At 25.9% G+C, this 22,820-nt stretch overlaps 1 protein-coding gene across 2 annotated transcripts; it reads left to right on the forward strand.

Annotated features, from left to right (window-relative positions):
• Window positions 1–7,115: 7,115 nt before the first annotated feature.
• On the forward strand, window positions 7,116–21,352 carry LOC100880636 (uncharacterized). Of its 2 annotated transcripts, none has more exons than XM_003701734.3 (4): window positions 7,116–7,273; window positions 12,104–12,158; window positions 19,119–19,277; window positions 20,334–21,352. In XM_003701734.3, exons 2-4 carry the CDS (start codon window positions 12,114–12,116, stop codon window positions 20,520–20,522), a joined length of 393 nt encoding a protein of 130 aa, XP_003701782.1. In that variant the 5' UTR covers window positions 7,116–7,273; window positions 12,104–12,113; the 3' UTR covers window positions 20,523–21,352. The 2 variants fall into 2 exon arrangements, with proteins under 2 accessions (XP_003701782.1, XP_076392916.1); XM_076536801.1 differs by lacking the exon at window positions 7,116–7,273 and adding an exon at window positions 11,341–11,435.
• Window positions 21,353–22,820: the final 1,468 nt, after the last annotated feature.

Here is a 22,820-nt window from a genome sequence, read left to right on the forward strand (position 1 = left end):
TTATTAATATGTTATATATTTATCATACAGTTATTAATATTGATTTTATGTTGTTTGCAGTATATTTCCTGGGTCTGAAGATGCGGATTATGTGTTTAGAACAGTTCATGAACTTACAGTGTCCTGTCGATAATATAGAGAATTGATGGATTGATTGATTTTATAAGAGCATCGACTGCTATGATCATCGGCTCAACAGAGAATAATATTAGAATAGTAAAAACTTTTCGTTCGATTAATTGATTTTATATGGACCTTGACACTTTTCGTTCGAGTTGCCGAAAACCGTTTTCACAGATGTTTCCTTCTGAAAAATGTAGCTTCCTTACAAAATTTGGCCAGAATCGGAACATGACGAATCAAGACAATCGTGTGAAAAAGGATACAGCCACTGCTTGTACCGGAAGATAAACTGGTATCTTACGAAAAATTACAGTTTCCTGCATCATGAGTTTTGTCGATCACGACGAAATACCGAGTGTGCTGCTATTTTCTCAACGCGTAAGAATATAAACTTTAAAAACATGTGAAAGTCAGCCTTACGCAATATTTTCAATTAGTTATTTTATAACGCGACGGTGCAACTTTGATTGGAAATGAAAAGCGAAAGGTGTTATTGAAACGTTTAATTTCGAACAATATGAAGATATTCTTCACTCGAATAAATAAAATTTTAAAAGGACACATAATATAAGAAATATGAAGCAGTATTTTTATATGCACTTGTTCAGAAGGATACGCACTGCAAATATTAAAAATTTTTGTGTAAATTTTAAACATGAAATATATTTTTTGTAAATATATTTTTAAAACAGAAATTACTGTTGTTTTTATAATTGAGATAAAATATATTTATATTGAATATTAGAAGACTATAGCTATCATTTGTAATTAAATAATATACATAGATAGATTGAAAATATTTTATTTTGTGTACAAATGGTGATGGATTTAGAAAATTTTTAATGTGACACATAAAACAACAGATATTACACAAAATGTTGATGAATATGTTTGCAATAAGTTTTACAAAAAATGTAATTATATAGTCCTACTTTTTAAATAGAGAAAGATTTATTAAATTATATTAAGCAGTCTCATTGTGTTAAGTTGATGTAAAAGTTGTATAAAAACAACTCGTTTTATACATAGATAATGGAATATTATATTGTATTACAAATAGTAAGATTTTATTTATATATTATATTGTATTATTTGTATAATAGAAGTTTTATTAATGTGTTAGTATATAGAATATGTAATAATTATGTTAAAATGTATATGTAAATGTACATGTAGTTTAACTATTGTAACATGAATATTTTATTTTATTACATCTATATGTACATAATATTAAATACATAATATACAAATTAAACAAATAACAAAAATAAGATAATACAAATTTACATCTTTATTGTTTTGCAAGAAATTTTTGGTATGGACAGAATGACAGAGCTCCTTAAATAATGGAAGCAGAAAAATAAATCATAATTAAATAACCTGATAATGATGTAATCAGCTATAAAACATTGTGTGATGCGAATAGTTAATATCTCTGCCAAGCATTTGAATCAGTCATTATTTATAAAATAGACGTAAAAAGTATGATAGCCTTATTTTTAACATACAAACACGTAATTTCAACTATTTAGTTTCCTGTATAATTAACATAAATGACTTCTTTTATTACGTTAATAAAAATCGAATAAAAAAGAAACGGTGAATGCCAAGTACGTCTAAAAATAGCTTCGAATCATCCATTGTCACGAGATCGCATTTTAAAATCTATTCCAACATTTTTTGCCTCTATAACAAAGAAACAATCGCGTCTTACACTTTATCATAAATTCCATTGTTTTTGAAGGAACAGTTACATAAATCTCTTTCTCTTATACAAAATTGAAAATTGGTAAATTGATGATATTAATTGATTATTTAATATCATTGATTGATATTAATTTATGATTAATAAAATACTTGTATAATCCTACTCATCGAGATTTTGAATTAGTGTCGATTTTTTTAAAAATCATGCAAATAAATAACAAAGACACTACTTATTGAAGCAAACTTTGTTATGTAACAAACACTATAGCGTAACGATTAACTCTGTTAGGAAACAAGAACCTCACGTTCCAGGACTGATTTTACAGTCAGCTGATAGAATGAAGCGAAGAAAATGGTAAACAAAGAACTCGGAAAATTAGAGTGCAGAAATAACAACGTTTAGTTCGACAAGAAAATAGTTTATACGAAAAATTGGTAAAATGCATTCTAGTGCATTGAAAATAAAATAAAACAAGAAAAAAACGCTACATATTTAAGTATATTAATGTATAAATGTTCAATTGTTTATTTACCTGTTATTTTTATTTTATTTTATTTTCTACTGCTATTTTTTTAAACAAAAAGTGTTATATTTTTTGTATCAGGCTCCTTTTTGCAGAAAACTGATATTTACTAAATATTACACAATATAGACACAATTAAGAATTTTGTATTGATATTTATTTGTAAATATAAGTAATTTACTACAAACAATTTTCAATATATATTTTTAAATATATTGAAATAAATATATTACACAAGTACAAGTGTATAAGTACAATACTCAAGGATTCATTTTAAAGACTTAAATTTCATTTCAGTTGTGAATATAGAACATCTTAAACTATGGCTGTAACACGATACCTCAGATTATGTCACTCTAAGTACTTCTATGAGTCTTTAACTCTTGCGTGGGCATTTCAAGCAGTGCTCATTAATTCTTTAGCATTCAAATTCTTTCATTTGACAGTGTAAAAAAATTGAAACAAGTACAAATGAATGTTTTCATTTTTTGACATATATATTAGGGTACATGTTAAAATTATGTATGTATTATTTGTTATTACTCGATAAATTCTTGTCCGTTCTCACCTTCAAAAAATTTAGTATATGGTGCAAAAATGGTCCAAAATACATTTATCCATAAATCTAAATCAATGAAGAATTTAGGAAAAAGTATTCCTTCGGATGAGAAATAAACAATTAACATTTACAGACAATGGCCATCTTTTAAATTGAAATTAAAATGGAAAAATGAATAAATTAGAAATGATACGTAAACTATTTCATCTTGATGAAAATCAACATGCATCTTTACAGAAATTTCTTAATAACTGTTAATTTAGAATAAGGAGTCTAAGGTCCGTCATTTTGGGTTCCATGCGCCATTTAAATCTAGTGTTAAAGTCTTTGCATTCTTTTTCTGTTTCTTTTAGAAAACTTTTTGACAAATTTTTATCAATGGCTCCAATTATAAATTTTTATTTGGAGGATTTGAAACTGGCTTCAAAATTCAAATTCATTTTTCTTAAAAAAGAATGCTTTTGTAAGAAAAGAAACGTAAATTGACACGCAATTAATAACTCTGATGGAATATTATGACAGATTCTACCGTTTTCTTCGCGTTTAGGTAATATCTATTAAAACCGGTGACATAATGCTTTTATTCTCGTAGTTTGATGCTATAAATTCCACGTAAGAATGCGAATTTTGCGTGCCAATGGTGGAATATGACGTCATCGAATAATCAGTGAAATGATGTCATTCATGAGGGCGTAGAATCGACGTAAGCTCACGAAAGGAGCGGTCTGAAGAATAAACTATGATTATACTGATTAGACGCAATGTCGTGATTAGCGCTTGAAATTTCTCGTAGGTCTTTAAAAAGTACGGAGGAAGATTAAATCTGTTCCCTTGAACAATTAACGGAACTCAATTACATCGTTGTTTCTACAATTTTTAAAATTAGATTTATTATAAAATCTTGGAAAGCAGGAAGTATGTTAAAACAATGTTAGCAAATTTGAGTAATCTGTTTGCTGAGCTTTTATTCTTAATTGTATGGATGTGTAATAATTTATTTATTTTAATTTGGCAAATTGATGTTGTGTAATTAACTAAATGTTTTACTTAGATTTTAGTTGTTGTTGATGACGTATTCTATTTAATTTTGAATAAAAAATGGAAGATGAAACGTAAAATGAAATATGAGTGTTATCTGAATTATAGTAATTTTAATTTGACAAATTAATGTTGTATAATTAACTAAATTTTTTAAATAAGTTTATACTATTACAATTTTTTTAATATATTTTACTAATTTTAAGTAAAGAATAAATAAATAATAGATTAAACGTACAGTAGATTATGCTATGAGCTTTATTTAAAATAATTGAAAAAATGTTATAATTAGAGATAAAAATTCTGAAAGACTAGTTTGATAATTCTAGTATTAAATATTAAATATTAAATATTAAATATTAAATATTAATATTAAATTTAAATATTAAATATTTAATATTTAGTATTAAATTTAAATTTAGTATTATCTAGTATTAAATATTTAATTTTCTTGTGTTTGTAGACGAAGATGTTTGTACAAATATCTACTTTAAATAAATTAATGAAAATATTGAATGATTATGATTGAGAGATAAAAAGAATTTTCAGTAATTTTTTATAAACAAAAGTCTAGCTGCATTTGTTATTTATTATATCATTCCTAAATATTAAATGTAACAATAGATAATTTATAACAACAACAACATTCTTTAACAATAGTTAATTTATAGCAATAGAAATGTTACAAATTAACATTAATAGAACTATAATATAAAAATAATTATAAAAATTAGAAAAAATGTTATTCTTTAAAAATGATTTTAATCTTCTATGAAGATGAAAATGTTTCAAATGAAATGCATGTATCTTTAAAAACGATGTTTGTATTAATGCATTATCATCACGTACACAAAATGAATAACAAGTGTGAATCACAGTAAGTTTATCGACAATGATTTCAATGTTTCTCACACGTAAGCGAGAAATGAATCAACACCATTTATCGGAATTTAAATTATGTTCTTTGAATAAAAAACACAGCACACACTGACTAATTATTATAACTGAAGATACATTTAATTTTTAATAGCAATTAAATCATTTATATATGACATTATAATATTCATTTAATTGCTATTAAAAATTAAAAAAAAATGTTGTGTATGATTATAGTGTCATAAACATTTATTATACGATAATTAATGTCTTTAAAGTATTGTACAATTTTTGATAACGAGATTTTTACTCGCGAAAGTATGAACAGTTATTACTTTGAAGAATTTTTTCGTAGAATAGTGTATATCGATTAAATCTTTTCGGTAAACAATGTTTACAAGGAAATATTTGATTTTGATACGCTGTAACTTTTTGTTGGCGGCAAGTTCAATTAGATTGATTGAAAATGGTGATAAATGTAGACGTATTGATTAGGATATTGCGTGGTAAAAGTGATTAAAAATTATAGGGAATTCGATAAAGTATATGGACTTTCAATATTGTTCAAAAGAAACAAATTTTTTAATTTATAAATATAGAGGTTTTCAAATTACTGGATTTTAAGTTTAGAAATTTGGAGATTTGGGAGTTTAGAAGTTTAGCAGTTTGGGGATTTGGTAATTTCAGACGATTGCTATTTGGAAATTTTAGAATTTGGAAGTTTGGGAATTTGGAAGGTTGGAAACATGGAATTTAAGAATTTAAAAATTTTGGATTTAAGGAGGTTGGAAACTCGGAATTTAAAAATTTAGGAATTTGAGCATTTGAGAGTTTGGAAATTTTTGAAGGTTGAAATTAGGAATTTGAGGATATGGGAATTGGGAAATTGGAGAATATAGGAATTTGGATATTTAAGTATTTGGGAGTTTGAGAATTTTAGAAAGTTGGAATTAGGAATTTGAGAATATGGGAATTGGGAAATTGAAGAATTTGAGAATTTATGAATTTGGGAATTTAGAAATTGGGGAATTTGAGAAGATGAGAATTTGGAAATGTCAAAAGGTTGGAATTAGAAAACCTTGGAATTTAAGAATATGAGAATTGGAAAATTCCGAAATCTCGGAATTTAAAAATTTAGGAATCTAGAAATTTTAGAGTCTGGAGATTTCAAAGGTTAAAATTTAAAAATCTTGGAACTTAGGAATTTGAATATTTGAAAATTTGGAAATTTAAAAAATTATAGAGTTAGAAATTTTAAACTCGAAAATTTAGAAATTTGCGAATTTAAAAAAGTAATTGTTCAGAAACTTTACATATATCATTTTATAAAATAGAAAGCCAAGTATGATAAATATTAAATTATATTAGACTAGTAACTCCATTTGTGACTTCACAAGTGACCTAACAATATTTTTCGCCAAAATTCCAAAAATTACATTTAAATGTAGAATTACTTGGTATCTAAATCCGAGAGATTTCGTATCAAAATACGTACAAAGATCGCGAATGTATTTATCATCGCATTGCGTTTTTCATTTATTGAACGATTTCTTTATCGTTATTTACACTATTTGATACAAACACACGCGTATACTTTAACTTTTGACGTTTAATAGATTCTTCCTATAAGTTTTAACATTTTTACTATTTTTTCCAGTACCTTCAACTTTCAAGAAGTTTAATTATAATGAAACTAGAATTTAAACTTTCAAAATTTCTTTAAATAAAAATTTTATACGAAACAGAATTTTTAAGTTGTATAATATGAGTATAATATGAGTTTATATAATTTACAAGAATTTGTCTAATTTATTAGAAATTCTATAATTTCAAGAATTTTCATACGTCACTAGAATTTGTATCTTTTTCAAGAATTTTGATAATTTCCAAAAATTCATACAATACAAGAATATACATAAATCACAAAAATGTATGTACATAATTTATGTAGTTTGTGTTATGTACTTAAGAATATTTACACGTTTCAAGATTTATGTTTGATATAAATTCTCCATACCTCAAGAGTTTTCATGACTTACAAATTTCTATAGTTTACTATAACTTTCATGACTTACAAAAATTTTTATAACTCACAGGAATCTTTGTTTCAGTATAAAATCTCGTTCTATTTAAAAAGGGATGAACGGATGCATTAGGTCACCCCGTATATAAATGATAATGATACCACGAAGCAATTTGAGGGACGCCGCTATAGCGTCCCGGCTAAAGAAACAAACGTGACTATAGTCATGTTGAAACAGCTTACACACGCTATACATAACGCGTGTGTAAGCTTCAGTTCGCGTAAACGTATAGCCGTGTTTTGGTGAGTAAAAAATCGGTGCTCTTTCATGGTACGCATTCGAGTCTTCAACATCTAGTCGTTGCTGAACCATCGTCTTGTGAACATCTCTGTTAACCTAACATCTCTGTTGTCAGTTCTCATGTAAGTTTCTCTTCGATAAACAACGGATTTCGAGCAAAACTGGGTCGACCTTCCACTATTTTTTGAACCAACTTGCCAACAAAAATAATATTTAATTCAAGTTTTCAAAAAACTTGTTCTTTTCAAAAATTTCTAAAAAGATGCAACGCGAATAACATCGAGTAACGTTAATAATTTTTGTAATATTTCAAATTGTACAATTGATTCAAATTAAACGATTTGTTTGAAAGTGAGTATTTTTTATGGCGATTTTTAAATAGCAACTGACCCACTTTTGTTTCATGCTACGTAAAATATTCAGTGCATTTGTTTACCATCAAATTTTTATACTCGGTGTTTGTGACGCAGTGATTGGTGCAAAAGTGAATATTTTTCTTTTTTTATTTGTGACAATACAGAAAAATCTGGAAGCTTTTTGTTTCGTTCAGTAAAGTTTTTCAACTTAATCGTTTTATTTATTAATTTCAATTTATAAACGTGTAATCATTTTTCTCTTAAAGACACGTTTCTATTTTATTAAAACTAGTTTGTAAAATAAACAACTATTTATGTTTTGTTTTAGTATGTTGATTAAAAGTAAAATGCGCGTATTTTTGAATATGTAAACAATTTGACGTTTATTACTTCACTTTATTTATTTATTTACTTTATTCATTACTTCAAATTAAATTATGATTTCAAAATAAAATAATGATAAACATTTAATTAAATTATATATTCAATTTTATATTTAAAAGTATTTAGCTTTGAGTTAAAGTCCAATATTTAATTTTTATACAGTTTTTTTGCAAGATCATTTAAAAGTTTATATAATTTAACAGTATACAAACTTTTTCAGTATACAAAATCTTATTCTTCTAATAATTTTTATATACGAAATTCTTAACTTTAAAAACACTGTAAATATATTCCAATGAAAAATGATCTTAAAAATGACTCAACTTACATTTCATTTTATAAAAAATATACATGTACACATTTTAATATAAGAAGTCTACACATTATATTAAATTTTATATTTTATAACATTTTTTAATATCTACTATTAGTTATATTAATTCAAATGAATTAATCATATTAAATTAAATTAGTCACATTAAGTTATACTAAAATTATTTTTAAAATCATTTCTAATAATAAAGTTGAGTCAATATTTATCAAATTGATAAACTGGAATATATAAACATCATAAAATGTAAAAGTAATAAAATTTATTATCGCTAAAGCAGTCGGAGGCTGGAAATGCAAACAAAAAAAGATGTTTTTTTTTCACAGCATCCGCATGAATCAGACTTATTTTACGAGAGATAGCAATAATCACATTCACTATGCAATATCACGCGATAAGGCGTAATATGAAATAAGTACGTATGAATAAGCAGAGGAAGAGCAATCATATCTAATCTAACCGGTTTTCATTCATATGCAAATTGTTCTTAACACCTATTTCAAAAATCGCCTTTCATCTCGATCCTTTTAAAATGTGGTCACAGTGATGTGACGAAAAACAAAATATTGACATGATATTACATAACCTATAACGAATATAACCAGTAGTAATAACAGAAAAATGGACGGACAAAATCAAAATAAAAAATAGTAACAATCCATAATAACAAATATAATAATAATGAATGAAAGTTTGTAAATAACAAAATAATTTTATATATATACTTTGTTTACATATGTAAAATTATTTTGTTACTTACAAACGAAAGAAATACAATTGGTAATATTTTATGATTAAAAATTACTTGTATATATAAATATTGTAAATTATTCTTTTTGGTTACATTATAATAGTTTTTTTAAATATGAAAATTGAATTGCTTAATTTATATTTAATACTACATACAAATTTTACATTTATATTGTAGAAGATAATTACATTTAGTATAGACAGATTAGTAAAATAAATATTACAAATACTAATATAGAAAAATAAATATTAATTTATGATATAAATAAATTAGTAAATTATTAAACGTACTAATAAAGATACTAATTTATTTTAATATAATAAATTGATAGAAATGAATAAACATCAAATTACACTTTCTTTAAATTTCTTCTTTCCCAAAGTGATTAACACGCAGTTTTAAATGAAAGAAACACAAGAATTTTTGTGGAAACAAACATAAAATGTTTTTAATATTGTTTTTATCATAATTTTGCTAGTAATTTTGTTAGTTTAAAAAGTGTTGCAAAATCTGTGTCAAGGTTTTTCGGCCAATGATTGCACGCGTGAAAGTGCAGCTTTCTTTTCAGCGTTAAATTCATTTTATGCCCAAGACGTGACACGCCATTATAATTTTTTGTCTGCTACTTTTCTCTCGCTTTCTTCCAATCTGTATAGGGATTGTCAAGATCACCGTGTAAACTAGTTTCTAGTGACCTTCGCATAGTCTCCTCTTGAATCGTTACATATTTTCGTAGATTACGACCTGACTTATGTATTGGAAATAATTTCGCAGTGTTTTATACACAACAGTTTCTCCGAAAGTTTTTGTTTACCGTATAACGTCAAATATCATTTCTATTTACAATTTCAGCAGAGATAAAATTTTCTACGTATTTACAATCAGTGATGGAATTTAAAAAAGATATGCATTTATCTTTCTGTGATACTTTTTTATTATAAAAAATACTGCGTATTCAATACACATAATACATAAAATACAAGAAATATACAGTATTTAAATTTGAGAATAATTTGCAAGCAATTACGGAAACTTATGAGGAAGGAATATTATAAGTGATATTATAGATAAATGACTAAAAAAAAAAATAATTTTGAAACTGTGAGTGATTTTGGTTTTATTGCTTCCTTCAAATTATTAATTTAAATTATTCTTTTTATTATTCTGTATACATCTTATTCATATTAATTATTTATTTAATATGTACATTTTATTAGTAATAATTATGTAATTACTATGTACATTTTATTAGTAATAATTATGTAATTACTATGTATATTTTATTATTAATTATATGGTTACCATGCAAATTTAGTTAGTATTCATTTTTTGGTTAACATATACATTTTATCAGCATAAATTATTTGGTTAATATGTACAATTTATTAGTATTATTTTTTTTATTAACATATGCATTTCATCATAACAAGCTTCGTACAAAATTGTTAAAATTTTACGAAATATCGAAAGACTTTCGCACACACCACATGTTAAATACAGGTGTAAATATTCACGTCAGGTGTTCCCGTATCTACCACACTTTATTCTGTCCATTTTTGGAATTACATGGTCAACGTAAATTGCATAAATTGATAGTTCGTTCTACTGACCTGTAGTATTGTGCAAGTTTAAGCATTAAGAAAAGATTAAGCATTCCAATGAAACCATTTTGAATGGAAGGAGTATTCGTTATTAATTCAATTTAAGAAAATAGTTTTCCCACATTATAAATCTTATTACTAGTATTATTAGACTAGTAATACTTGGATTTTACAATTTTTATTTCAAATTTCAAGTATCCGTAATCTAAAATGGAATTAAAAATTTCAAATCAAAATCTCAATAATTTTTTCTTCGAAGACAATGTACAATATACAATACATTAATAAAATATACTAATGATTCTACATATTTATTTAAAAAATAGCATAAATAAATACGAATTATTTCAAATTTTTAACTAAACGTTACTATTGTGCATTATTCTATTTACTTCAAATTAATCAAATAATTCTATTTAATGGTGTGACTAATGTTATTTAAATCACAAACTTCAGTAACTAAATATTATTTATTCTAAAAAATTTCATAAAATTAAGTAGTTCACATTTTTTATAAAAAATATATTGGTTACTAACTTGTCTTTCTAAAAGAATCTGAAACTACTAAATAATTGACCTAAAACTTTACATTAAGAGATGATATGAAGCGTTTAATTAACTGTAAAAAAAATTGATATATTTATTTAAAAGTTTCTGAGAACATCCAACCTTTATTGCTCGAAAATCTTGAAAACTTTTATTCATTTTAACGAATATAGCTTCAGGTTGAACTTCATTTATTATGCACATTTTTATTTAGTTTAGATTTATAAATCATTCAGAATAGAATTTGTGCAATAACATCGATAATTGTGACATTTCAAGATATTGTTTATATCGGTCAATGTATTATCATTAGCGGTAAATATGCGATTAATTCATTATATTTAATTTATTATCATTTCAGTTCATGACTTTTGGTCTGTATTGAAGTGTGAATTGGAAGATTAACATAATCTTTTCTTTAAAACAAATTTAATTTAATTACCAATATTACTTGTGAATACATTTAAAATCTAATACAATTTAATAAAATCTAATAATACAAATAAAGTATTATACAAATTTGTGTTTGAAAAGTGAAAGTATATAAATATATTTCATTTAATAAATTTGTAGCTGATTCAAAATTATTCTTGGTGTTACAAATGTCAAATTAAATCAGATTAAATACAATTAATAATTACACGAATGAGTTTAAGAATATAGAAAGTATTAATTTAATTTAAGAAATGTGTCTTTGATTTGTGTTTCCTACAATTATTTTTACAAAAATGCAAATATCAAATCAAACTTTTGCACCAATAATTTAAATTTTTGTTGCTTATTAATATGCCATTTAATTCATAAAAGTCAAAATAGTAATAATTTATAACAATTACAAGTAATATTACGAAAGTAAAATGAATATGAAATTTATGACTTATGTACATATGTGTGCTCATAATTTTAAAAAGAATATTGTATAGAGAAAAGTTCTGTAAATGCAACTCATCAAAAATTATATTAACAAAACATGTTTTTTCCAGATAAATCAGAATGGCTCAAATCACCAGACTCGCTATCATCAAATTCTTGGAATTGGTAAGTAAAACGATAAATTTTGAACATTGACCATTCTATAAACGTTCAACAATTTAACTACACGTGAAATGTCAAATATAATACTAGAAATGTAATACAAATATTTAAATAATGGATACGAGTGAAATACGTAACTTGACTTACGCTTATGTAGATTTTTAAAACAAAGCAAATTAATTTTATAATTGTGGAAACTTTAACGTAATTGAAGGAAATGAAGTATATTTACATTTGAAATTTATTTTTGCAAAATTCGGTATTAATATTGGCGCGTTACAAAAATAGTACAGTTTATTTTGTATTTATTTATTAGTACCCCATTAACTGCTGAGACTGTTAATGATTTATAATATGTTTAAATACATGTTCTATATACAGGGTGTATAAAAAAAGTCGGAACACTTGAATATTTCGAAAAATATAAGTTTTATCAAAAAATGTTTCAGACAAAAGTTGTAGGGTTTAAAAAGTTCTATTTACTGGCAATATCATTTTGATCCTGAAGAGTCACTGGAAGGTCACGTGAAGGTCACTTCAATTTTTTTAAATGGAACACCCTATATATTTTTGCATATTCTTGTAGCTTACCTCGAGAGCTTTCTAAAACACTATGACAAAGTATTTTTTGATTAAAAACTTTTTGAGTTATTAAGGTTTGAAAGTTCCAATATTTTGACAAATTACAAAATATCTTACAAAATATTCATTTTTCAATAATCTTACCCTAATACTTTTACGCACAGAATAATGAGATAAATTGACTGGCGTAAAGAAAATACACAATTGTTTAAAAAAAAATAAATAAATTTGTAACAATTACAAATTTACGATGTTTCAAAAAAGCTATCTTTTGACATGGATACTGATCATTCCCCACTCCCAGGTACGCGGGAGTACAAGGGGGGGTTAAAAATTTTAAATAGAACCCTCTATTTTTTATTGCATGTTCTTGTAGCTTATCTCGAGATCTTTTCAAAACATTATAATAAATGATTTTTATATTAATTTTTCTTTTAGTTTAATTTTTCAAAATATTCAAGGGTTCCGACCTTTTTTATACACCCTGTATGTGTATAATTTCGAGATAAATGAATATAAAGAAGTTAGATATTTAAAGATCTGCATATACATATAGGTCGATGAATTTAAAGTATATGTACTAGAATCTAGGAATGTAGGAATCTGGAGATTTAGAAATGTGGAAATGTACTGATTTGGAGATGCAGGCATATGGGGATATAGTGATCTAAGGATATAGCAATTCAGAAATATACAGTCCCAGCCATCGAATTAGCACCACGTAAAATTTCACTTTTATGGTTATAATTATGACATACATGGAAAATTTTAGGTCATACAAAATTATTGCTAAATACGTGGATAATAATATAGACATAGCAATTTGTTACTATCGTAATAATAAATTGTATGGGTGATGAGCGATTAGGACCATGCAAGCATTTACATTAGGCTCGAGTATCGATAGCACGTCAGATGAAATTTGAATGCCATAGAAAATGTCTGCCTACTCAAAAGACTAGTTAACAACTCTCCAACCACATTACCTGAGTTGAAAAGAATTACAGATATTTGGGAAAATAATGAAGATATAAAGCATATGATCAATGTATACGGTGCATGGCCGATACAAGCTGTGACCAAAGCAAAGGGTGGAAATACAAGATATTAACATGTGTTAATGTTATATACAGTAGTATTGTATCATGGTAGTAATTGTAATTATATAATTACAATTTAAACACGCCTTTTAATTTTACGGAAAACGTGAAAAATGTTGGAAATTTGTAGTGGCAATTCGGTGACCAGAAGCTGTGATTAATAGGCAGTGAAAAGAGGTTATGTTGACGTTATGTCAGCTATCTTAAAACAAAATAGCTCTATATGATTTAAAATGGCTGCCCTCTAACATTGATATGGACTAGTATTTTTGCTATTATTTTTGTGTTTGATATTAACATGTGTTAATGTTATGTACAATAATAATCATGGTAGCTACTAAATTATATAATTACAATTTGTACAGGCCTTTTAATTTTATGGAGAACGTAAAAAATAGTGAAAATTTGTAGTCATTCGATGACCCAGGGACTGTAAAGATTCGTCTACCTTCTACGTTTTTTACTATTTTCAGATCCTGTCATTACATTATAAATACTTTGTATAAGTGTCTAATTGTGACTTGACAATTGCATGCCTCATTGCATTTTTAGTGATGATTTGCCTATTGTCTGTGTGCTAATTTTGTATAGCCAATTCTGAAGCAACTTATGACAACTCCATCATTTCTATTTAAAAAATTGCCTCGTGTTTTGTAGTTGAACTTATGAATATTTATTGCATCAGTTTATCATATAGAATTTCGCTCAAAATTAATAATATTGTTAATTTAGTACTTGCAGATTTTATATAAAAATAATAACCGATTTCAGTATGTTGAGTTTATTTCAAACTTTCATCTGCCTTTTTAAAAATCTGTTAGTCACATTTTGTCAAAATTAAATTATAATAAAATTATTGTCAATAATTAGAAATTAAATTAATTGAATTGTTGTAAATATTTCATTATATATTAATAGATAGCAAATTTCATAATTACCTGTTGAGAGTATTAAAAACACTTACTTTTTGTAATTAAAATTTGTTGTTGTGTTTTCTAAAAATGTTGCAAATTTTTAACATTGCAATTCCTTTTACATAAATTAGTTTATTATTATTTTCTTATCAGCATTGCTTGCAAAAATGTTTAAATCCATTTTTCTTTCTCAAAATTTAAAAAATTGTACAATAGTCAATTTTGCGTCTTTCATATTTATAACCTATAATCTACATACGAAAATAGTAACTTCGTATAAGTGAATTGCATTTGTGTTAATGCTTTACAGTTTATCTTTTAACGGTAAATCGTATTACTACAATACACTTTTAACATCAGCCAATTCACAGAGAAAGCTTGTTTACATTGTTGGTTTACTCGAACTGATCGAAGGATAATTTTATATGGTACGTCGACCTAGATTTCACGCTTTTCTGCATTAACTTAGATCGGTGTGGAACGTTGAAATCTCGAGTGCAAACTGAGTATGGTAGACGTACACCTCTCAAACTGTAAATCTACCAGAATGAAGAATGACATAATAGCTGAGAATTATGACTATGGGAATTTTCTTCTCATGATCTAGCCTTACCGGAAGTTCAATTAGTATTTCATTCGCCATTTTTTAATTACGTAGACTGCGTGTCACGCAAATTTTCTTTCTTTCATTTTTACAGTAGAATATAGTCACATTTACAGATATAGTCATAATATCTATCACAATAGTCAGATTTACAGATTTACTTTGACAGCTTTTTATTTATAGTTTTACATTTACAGATTTACTTTGACAGCTTTTCTTTTATAGTTTTACATTTACAGATTTACATTTACAGTATTATATTTACAATTTTACATTTATAGATTTACATTTACAGTATTATATTTACAGTTTTACATTTACAGTTTTACATTTACAGTTTTACGTTTACAGTTTTACATTTATAGCTTTACATTTACAGTTTTACATTTACAGTTTTACATTTACAGTTTTACATTTACAGTTTTACATTTACAGTTTTACATTTACAGTATTATATTTGCAGTTTTACATTTACAGATTTACATTAACAGTATTATATTTACAGGTTTAGATTCAGTCTTTTATATTTATTGATTAACAATGACAGTTTTTCTTTAACAGTTTTACAATCACAGTTTTAATTTACTTGTACATTCACAATTATATATTTACAGTTCTACAAGCACAGTGTTAATTTACTTTTGCATTCACAATTATATATTTAAAGTTCTGCATTTACAATTTTACAATCACAATTTTCTATTGACTTTTACATTTACAGTTATACATTTATAGTTCTATATTTACAGTTTTGCATGTCCTATTTTTTAGTTTATTTACATTTTTAAACACATAATTGAGATACATTCTGCAAATTTTATCGTTAAATTTCGCTGTTTATTCATTTATTATTTACAACTTCAAGCAAATTACCTTTTCTTTATCATTTTTACTTTGATTTCAATAGAAAATATAATTAAACTAGATTTAAATAGAATTAAAAATTGTTTATAAATGTGATTTGCCTCTAAAAATACAATTTCAAATGTGGCAGTTTTTTGAAGTACATTTTATAATTTTTACAAAATTGTAGAATCACAAATAAAGTAATTAAAACGCAGCGTGTAATCAAATTATTAAAATAATTAGTAATTTTTAGAATAACAATATGTAGCAAAAATCAACAATTTTTGTAGTAACTATATACAACAAAAATGAGTAATTCATTCAAAAATTAATTATTCCAATGCAAATCGCTAATTTATATGATCACCTGTAACATTAATTAGATAATTTATAAAATAATTTATAACTGAATGGAATAATATATCAATTTTTCGCACGGAATCAAAATTAAGCAATGATCCTATTAGGGAAAACGTTCCAGGAATTCGCATCGAATTGCGAAGTGCAAAATGGAAACATGACGTAATCGTTAGCGTCTAATTAATAATGCAATAAGCATTATGGCGAGGTGAACATGGTTAACACGTTATGAATATAACATCAAGAATGACGAAAGAATGCTTTCTACGACGAATTAACCGTTCACTAATGTATCGATAAATCGGATACTTGGTCAACCCTAGATTTACGGACGATTAATGACTTATATTTAAATTGAAACTAAACTATAAAAATTTATGATTAATATAATTAACGGCTACTTACATTTAAATTGAAACTGCACTATAAAGCTTTAAATCCTAATAATTTTCATAATTTAAAATATCTAAGATCCGCCATTTTTACAGGTTCCGTAAATCTGGTACTAACCAATTACACTGTCCAAGAGCCAATTGGCGTTTCTATTTTCGTTTAGCAATTTTTATAGCCTTTTTCACGCTGATTACGAATCTGCAACCCGTTTTTCTCCAACACGTACAGTTTTTGAGAAATTTGAGTTTGAAAAAAAAACACATTTTTAAAATTTGAACCAATTTTGTAAGGTAACTATAAAAGATACTAAGATTCTGTTTACATCAAGAGATTCTATAGACTTTCCCGAATTTAACGATGTCTGCGTTTTATGCATTCTGAATGTTTAAGCATGTTTAAATGGTCATTAAACACCGAGAGACACGGATTTTGCACCAATTTTTACGTATATTTTTCAATTTATCTTAAAAAGTAAGGGTCGTTTTTTTTACAATAGCAGGAAGCAAAATGGCAACGCGCGAGACGAAGCAAGGGCGGTGGTGCTCCGCGCCAGAGCGCCATCGCATTAATATTGGCGCGATATGGAACGGCCGCTCTAACGCGGAGCATCACTGTCCTTGCTTTGTCTCGCGCATTGCTATTTTGCTTACTAGCATCGGTAAAAAAACGATGTTGCAACTTTCTACGGGTGCATTTTAAAGGTGAAAATCTGCTCTATCGCGGGGTATAGTTCAATTTTCCACTAGACCCTTACTTTTTAAGATAAATTGAAAAATATACGTAAAAATTGGTGCAAAATCCGTGTCTCTCGGTGTTTAATGATCATTTAAACATGTTTAAACATTCAAAATGCATAAAACGCAGACATCGTTGTATTCAGAAAAGTCTATAGAATCTTTTGATGCAAACAGAATCTCAGTATCTTTTATAGTTATCTTACAAAACTGGTTCAAATTTTAAAAATGTGTTTTTTTTTCAAACTCAAATTTCTCAAAAACTGTACGTGCTGGAGAAAAACGGGTTGCAGATTCGTAATCAGTGCGAAAAATGTTATAAGAATCACTGAACAAAAATAGAAACGCCAATTGGCTCTTGGACAGTGTAATTGGTTAGTACTAGATTTACGGAACCTGTCAAAATGGCGGATCTTAGATATTTTAAATTATGAAAATTATTAGGATTTAAAGCTTTATAGTGCAGTTTCAATTTAAATGTAAGTAGCCGTTAATTATCATTTTTAAAAAAGGTTTTGATTTTCGTAATTTAAAATAAGTAATCTAGGATTATTTTAAGGGACTCCACAAATCTAGTATTAAATGTGAATCGAAATAGAACTTAGTTTGTAACTAGAGCACAATGGTATAATTCTACTGGGTTATTTATGGTGGTTACCGATAGAGTTGGTGCGCTTGTTTCGACGACCTAGTTTCGAATAGCTTATTGATACTGTTTAGAAAAACTGTGTTCGATGAATGAATACTTTTAATGTTTTAGCTATAATTGCTATGGAGACGTTGGACGATAAATGTAGATTATTTATATTTGGAGATTCTTAGTATTTATTGGAATTAACAGTACTGATAATATAGGAATGAAAGTTTTAAATTTGGGAAGTGGAGATTTCGGGAATTAGGAAATTTGGCACATTTGAAATTTGGAAGCTTGGGAATTTGAAGTTTAGAGATTTTGAGAGTTAAATGATAACATAAATTGGGAATTTGGGATTTTGGGAATGGTTGATTTAGTAAATTTGGAATTTGAATATTCGGCAATTTGAAAAAATTTGGTATTTGTGATTTAGAAAATTTGATGATTTGGTAGTTTGAAATCTGGAATTTGGGAATTGAATAATTTCTCAAATGTGAGAATTTAGTGATTTTTAAATTTTAAATTTCGGGGATTTAGAAGCTGGGAAAAGAGAAATTTAAAACTTGAAATTTGACAGTTTTAATACAAGAAAATTTTCAATTTAATTAATTCGAAAATAGAAGACACATTAATCTCAATATTAAAAAATTTATGATTTCGGAAAGTTGATTTACTGTAACCAGTCCATAACAGGATTATTCTGTACGTTTCTCCATATCAATAATAAGTTACCTACTATTTTTATTCTTGTGTACACGAGTGTATTTAAAATGAAATTCATTCTCATTAATTTTAGGCAATAGTGTGCGTCCTCATAGGACTGCACTATCACTCATTCAATGCCGGAGATCAACATACTGCGATGATTACGATGGGTACCTTTGGCGGATATCTAATTATTCTTGTAGGACTATTCGCTGCTACTTTTCTGGGATCACCAGTTGATCGTCGTGTGGTATGTTAATATTAACTTTGAGTATATTTTACTTCACTGTAATAAATGACTTTTTAGATATTCATTTTAATATTAAACTTTTATACACAGATTATATTTCTTCCTTAATTTATCAAATTTTTAAATTTTTAAATTTTTACGAATTCATATATTCTCATTTTTAGATAATCGAATTTTTAAATATTCAAGTTTTCAAATTTTCAGTTATTCAATTGTTCAACTATTCAATTATGTAATTCTTCAATTTTTCAATTATTCAATTGTTCAATTATTTAATTATTCAATTATTCGATTGTTCAATTATTGGATTGTAAAATTGTTCAGTTATTAAATTTTTGAATTATTAAATTATTCAATTATTCAGTTATTTCATTATTCAATTATTGCATTGTTCAATTATTCTATTATTCAATTATTCTGAGGGAAATTTTCAAATTCTCAAATTTCCCAAATTTCTAAGATCCTAAATCGTTGATTAATTCTTCATTGTAAATTACTTCATGATTTACTTTTCTATAATCTTTTAATCTTTCTACAATTTAGACCTATTTTAAATGTTTGAAAAATTAAGAGAAAATATGTATGTTGTTGAAGTCGTCATCTTGAGTAACTTTTCCTCCTAACTGATTGTTTATTAAAAAGTTAATAACTATAAATGATTTCTAAAAATCAAGACTCGTGCGTTATCTGGCAACAAAAAACTTAATAATTTTGACAGCGATTTAGTATTTTGGGCCACACCTACTTGAAGCTATTTGATTGAATTTTTCAATCATGTTGAACTTCAGTGTTGGATTTCAGGTCGTCTAACACGAGGAATACTGTTCTAACCTAACCCAAATTATGCTAGGTTCGGTTAGGTTAGTTTAGATTAATATTTTTCCAAATAGTTTTTTGTTAATAACTTGTTAAATATTAATGAACTAGCAACGATTAAGTTATGAGGAAAATTTATTGAGAACCTCAACATATATCAAGCTTATTGTGAGCTCTTTTCCCAATATTCACCTAAACAAATTTATACAAACGTAAATAATATAAATTTGTTGTTTGCAGGATCTCTTCTTCTCTCTCGTCGGATTCGTTCTGTTCATCGTCGCTGGTGCTTTGAACATCGACTTTTTCATACACCTGACCTTCAAAGGTTCCTTCCGCACCACAGGAATCGCAAAAGGTGTCATCAGTTTAATCGAGGGAGCACTATTTCTCGTGGATGCATTTTTGACGTATCGAGGAGAATCTTAAAATCGATCACAGAAGAAACCTAAAATCACGCAATCATTCTCAACGGGAGTCACATTCTGTAACAATAAACGTACGGAACAATTATCGAGATACTGCCAAAGAGGTTTCGTCGTATGTTTTTAAGAAAAAGATTATGCTGATTACAAGACAATATGTACAAGCGCAACAGAAGAGTACAAATAAGAGTAATTGATTAATTGTTAGGTTTATTGATAGACAAATCTTTCAGATGTTAAAAATGAAAATTTTATAATACGGTTAATTTTCTACACATTTATTACACAATATACAAAGATAATTTGCTTATTCGTGTTCGTTTCTTTTTTGATTAATTATTGTACATTAAATTCTTTTTTACATTTTGATAATTTGGCGTGGTTACGAAAATAATTTTTCAATTTGACTTTTTAGTTTTTTGTATTTGTTCAAGTTTTCTTTTTTTACATATTTGATTTTGCTACGTCAGAAAGTGTAACCAAATATTTCCCTAGAATATGCGGCAGTCTCTTTGAAAAGTGAGGCCAGTGAAAGTTGTAATCTGATTGTTGCACATAAATTAAGCTACGATTGCACAGTGCAATTCGCTAAAATTAAGATCATCGCGTAAATATTCATTTCGTTACATAATATTCATGTATTTTTAATTTTATAAGCAATTTATTTTATTGTATTAATTTTATCTTGTGGTATTTCTCGCTGACGTTCGTTTCAGTTATTTCGTTAATTTATACGTTTTATATTTTTCTTCACTTCTACAACTGATTCATGTACCTAGCGTTCAATTGTTGGATGCACAATTGTATAAAATAAATCGTTTTCTTTAATTCTTATTACATGATTTTTATTTCATGACATCATCTCATTGACCCTATTCATATACATAATTTTAATAAATAACAATTTGAAATAAATTTAAATAAATAAAAATTAAATTAAATAAATGACAATTTCTACATATACAAATCCATTGTACATTGTGAAGATTATTAATAAAAATTGTTCGTAATTATCCTGTACCTCGTATATTTGTATTTTATTTATATTATTTGTCACATATTTTGAATTTATATACCAATCGAAGAATAATTATATTTAAATATAAATAATTTTATAAATGCAAAATAAATACATGGTTAAACAAAAATTTTACAAATATAATATTGTTAAACTAAAATCGTATGAATATAAATATAAATTAAATTTCCATCAATTATGTTTAGAAATCATTGTTTAATGCAACTTGAGATATGTTTTAATAATATGTAAATATTATTTTAATTAACTAAAGTTGAATTTCTTTATTTCTTTCCAGAAAATCTACTTTTTTAAAGAAATTTTCAGTAAAATTATTTCAGTGAAATCGTGAATGATTGAGGTTGATATACGTTTTACTTTCCACATAGCTTCGAATAAATTAATTAAAACATAGCCTCAAATTAAGTAATTGATGCGAACAGTTCTCGATCAATTAAAGTTAGCTTGGAAACTAATTATCGTCATTATTTCGTGAGATAGTAATGAAAAATTTGTGTGAAATTCAAGATTTCGAAATCTTTAATTAACTTCATATCAATTGAGCGATTAAATTGTAATTAATAATTGAAAACTTTTTAATTCGGGATTAAATTAATTATTAATTGAATAATTTTCTAATTAAAAATTACAGTTTAATATTTAATATTAATTTTTCTAACTGAGTAAAAATTAATTGTAATTGTTATCTGCTTTAAATTAACTTTTAATTAGTAATTAATAATTAATTTAATTAATCATTACTTTAACTAATAATTAGTAATTAATTTAATTAATAATTGAAATTTCTTAAATCAAGAATAAAAATTTACTTTGGTTTTCAATGAAAAGCAAAATTGCAATTTCCCCAAAGTGATAATTAGAATTGAATTTCTAATTAAAGATTATGCTAATTATAGAACTTTCTACTGAGTAAATATAATTTATAGTTCAATAATTATAAATTTAACTTTCATCAACAAATCGAAACGTTTATAGAATATTTTCATTTCTATTATTACTCAATTATTACGTAATAAATAAATAACGCATTATGATACTATTATTTATGAATATACATATTTATAAATATAATGTACTATGACTACTGTTATTTATTTTTATTTGCATGTTGACGAACTACGTTCTTTTACATATTTACAAATTCAAACATGGCGCCAAATGAACAAAGTTTTACTAGGAACCTAATAAATGTTTCTATTTCGCGAAATAATTCGAAAAAACGTATATTAAAAATTAAAACTTGTAAGTTATTCGAAACTGATG

The sequence above is a fragment of the Megachile rotundata genome, chromosome 11, assembly GCF_050947335.1.
Source record: "Megachile rotundata isolate GNS110a chromosome 11, iyMegRotu1, whole genome shotgun sequence".
NCBI classification, from domain to species: Eukaryota; Metazoa; Arthropoda; class Insecta; order Hymenoptera; family Megachilidae; genus Megachile; species Megachile rotundata.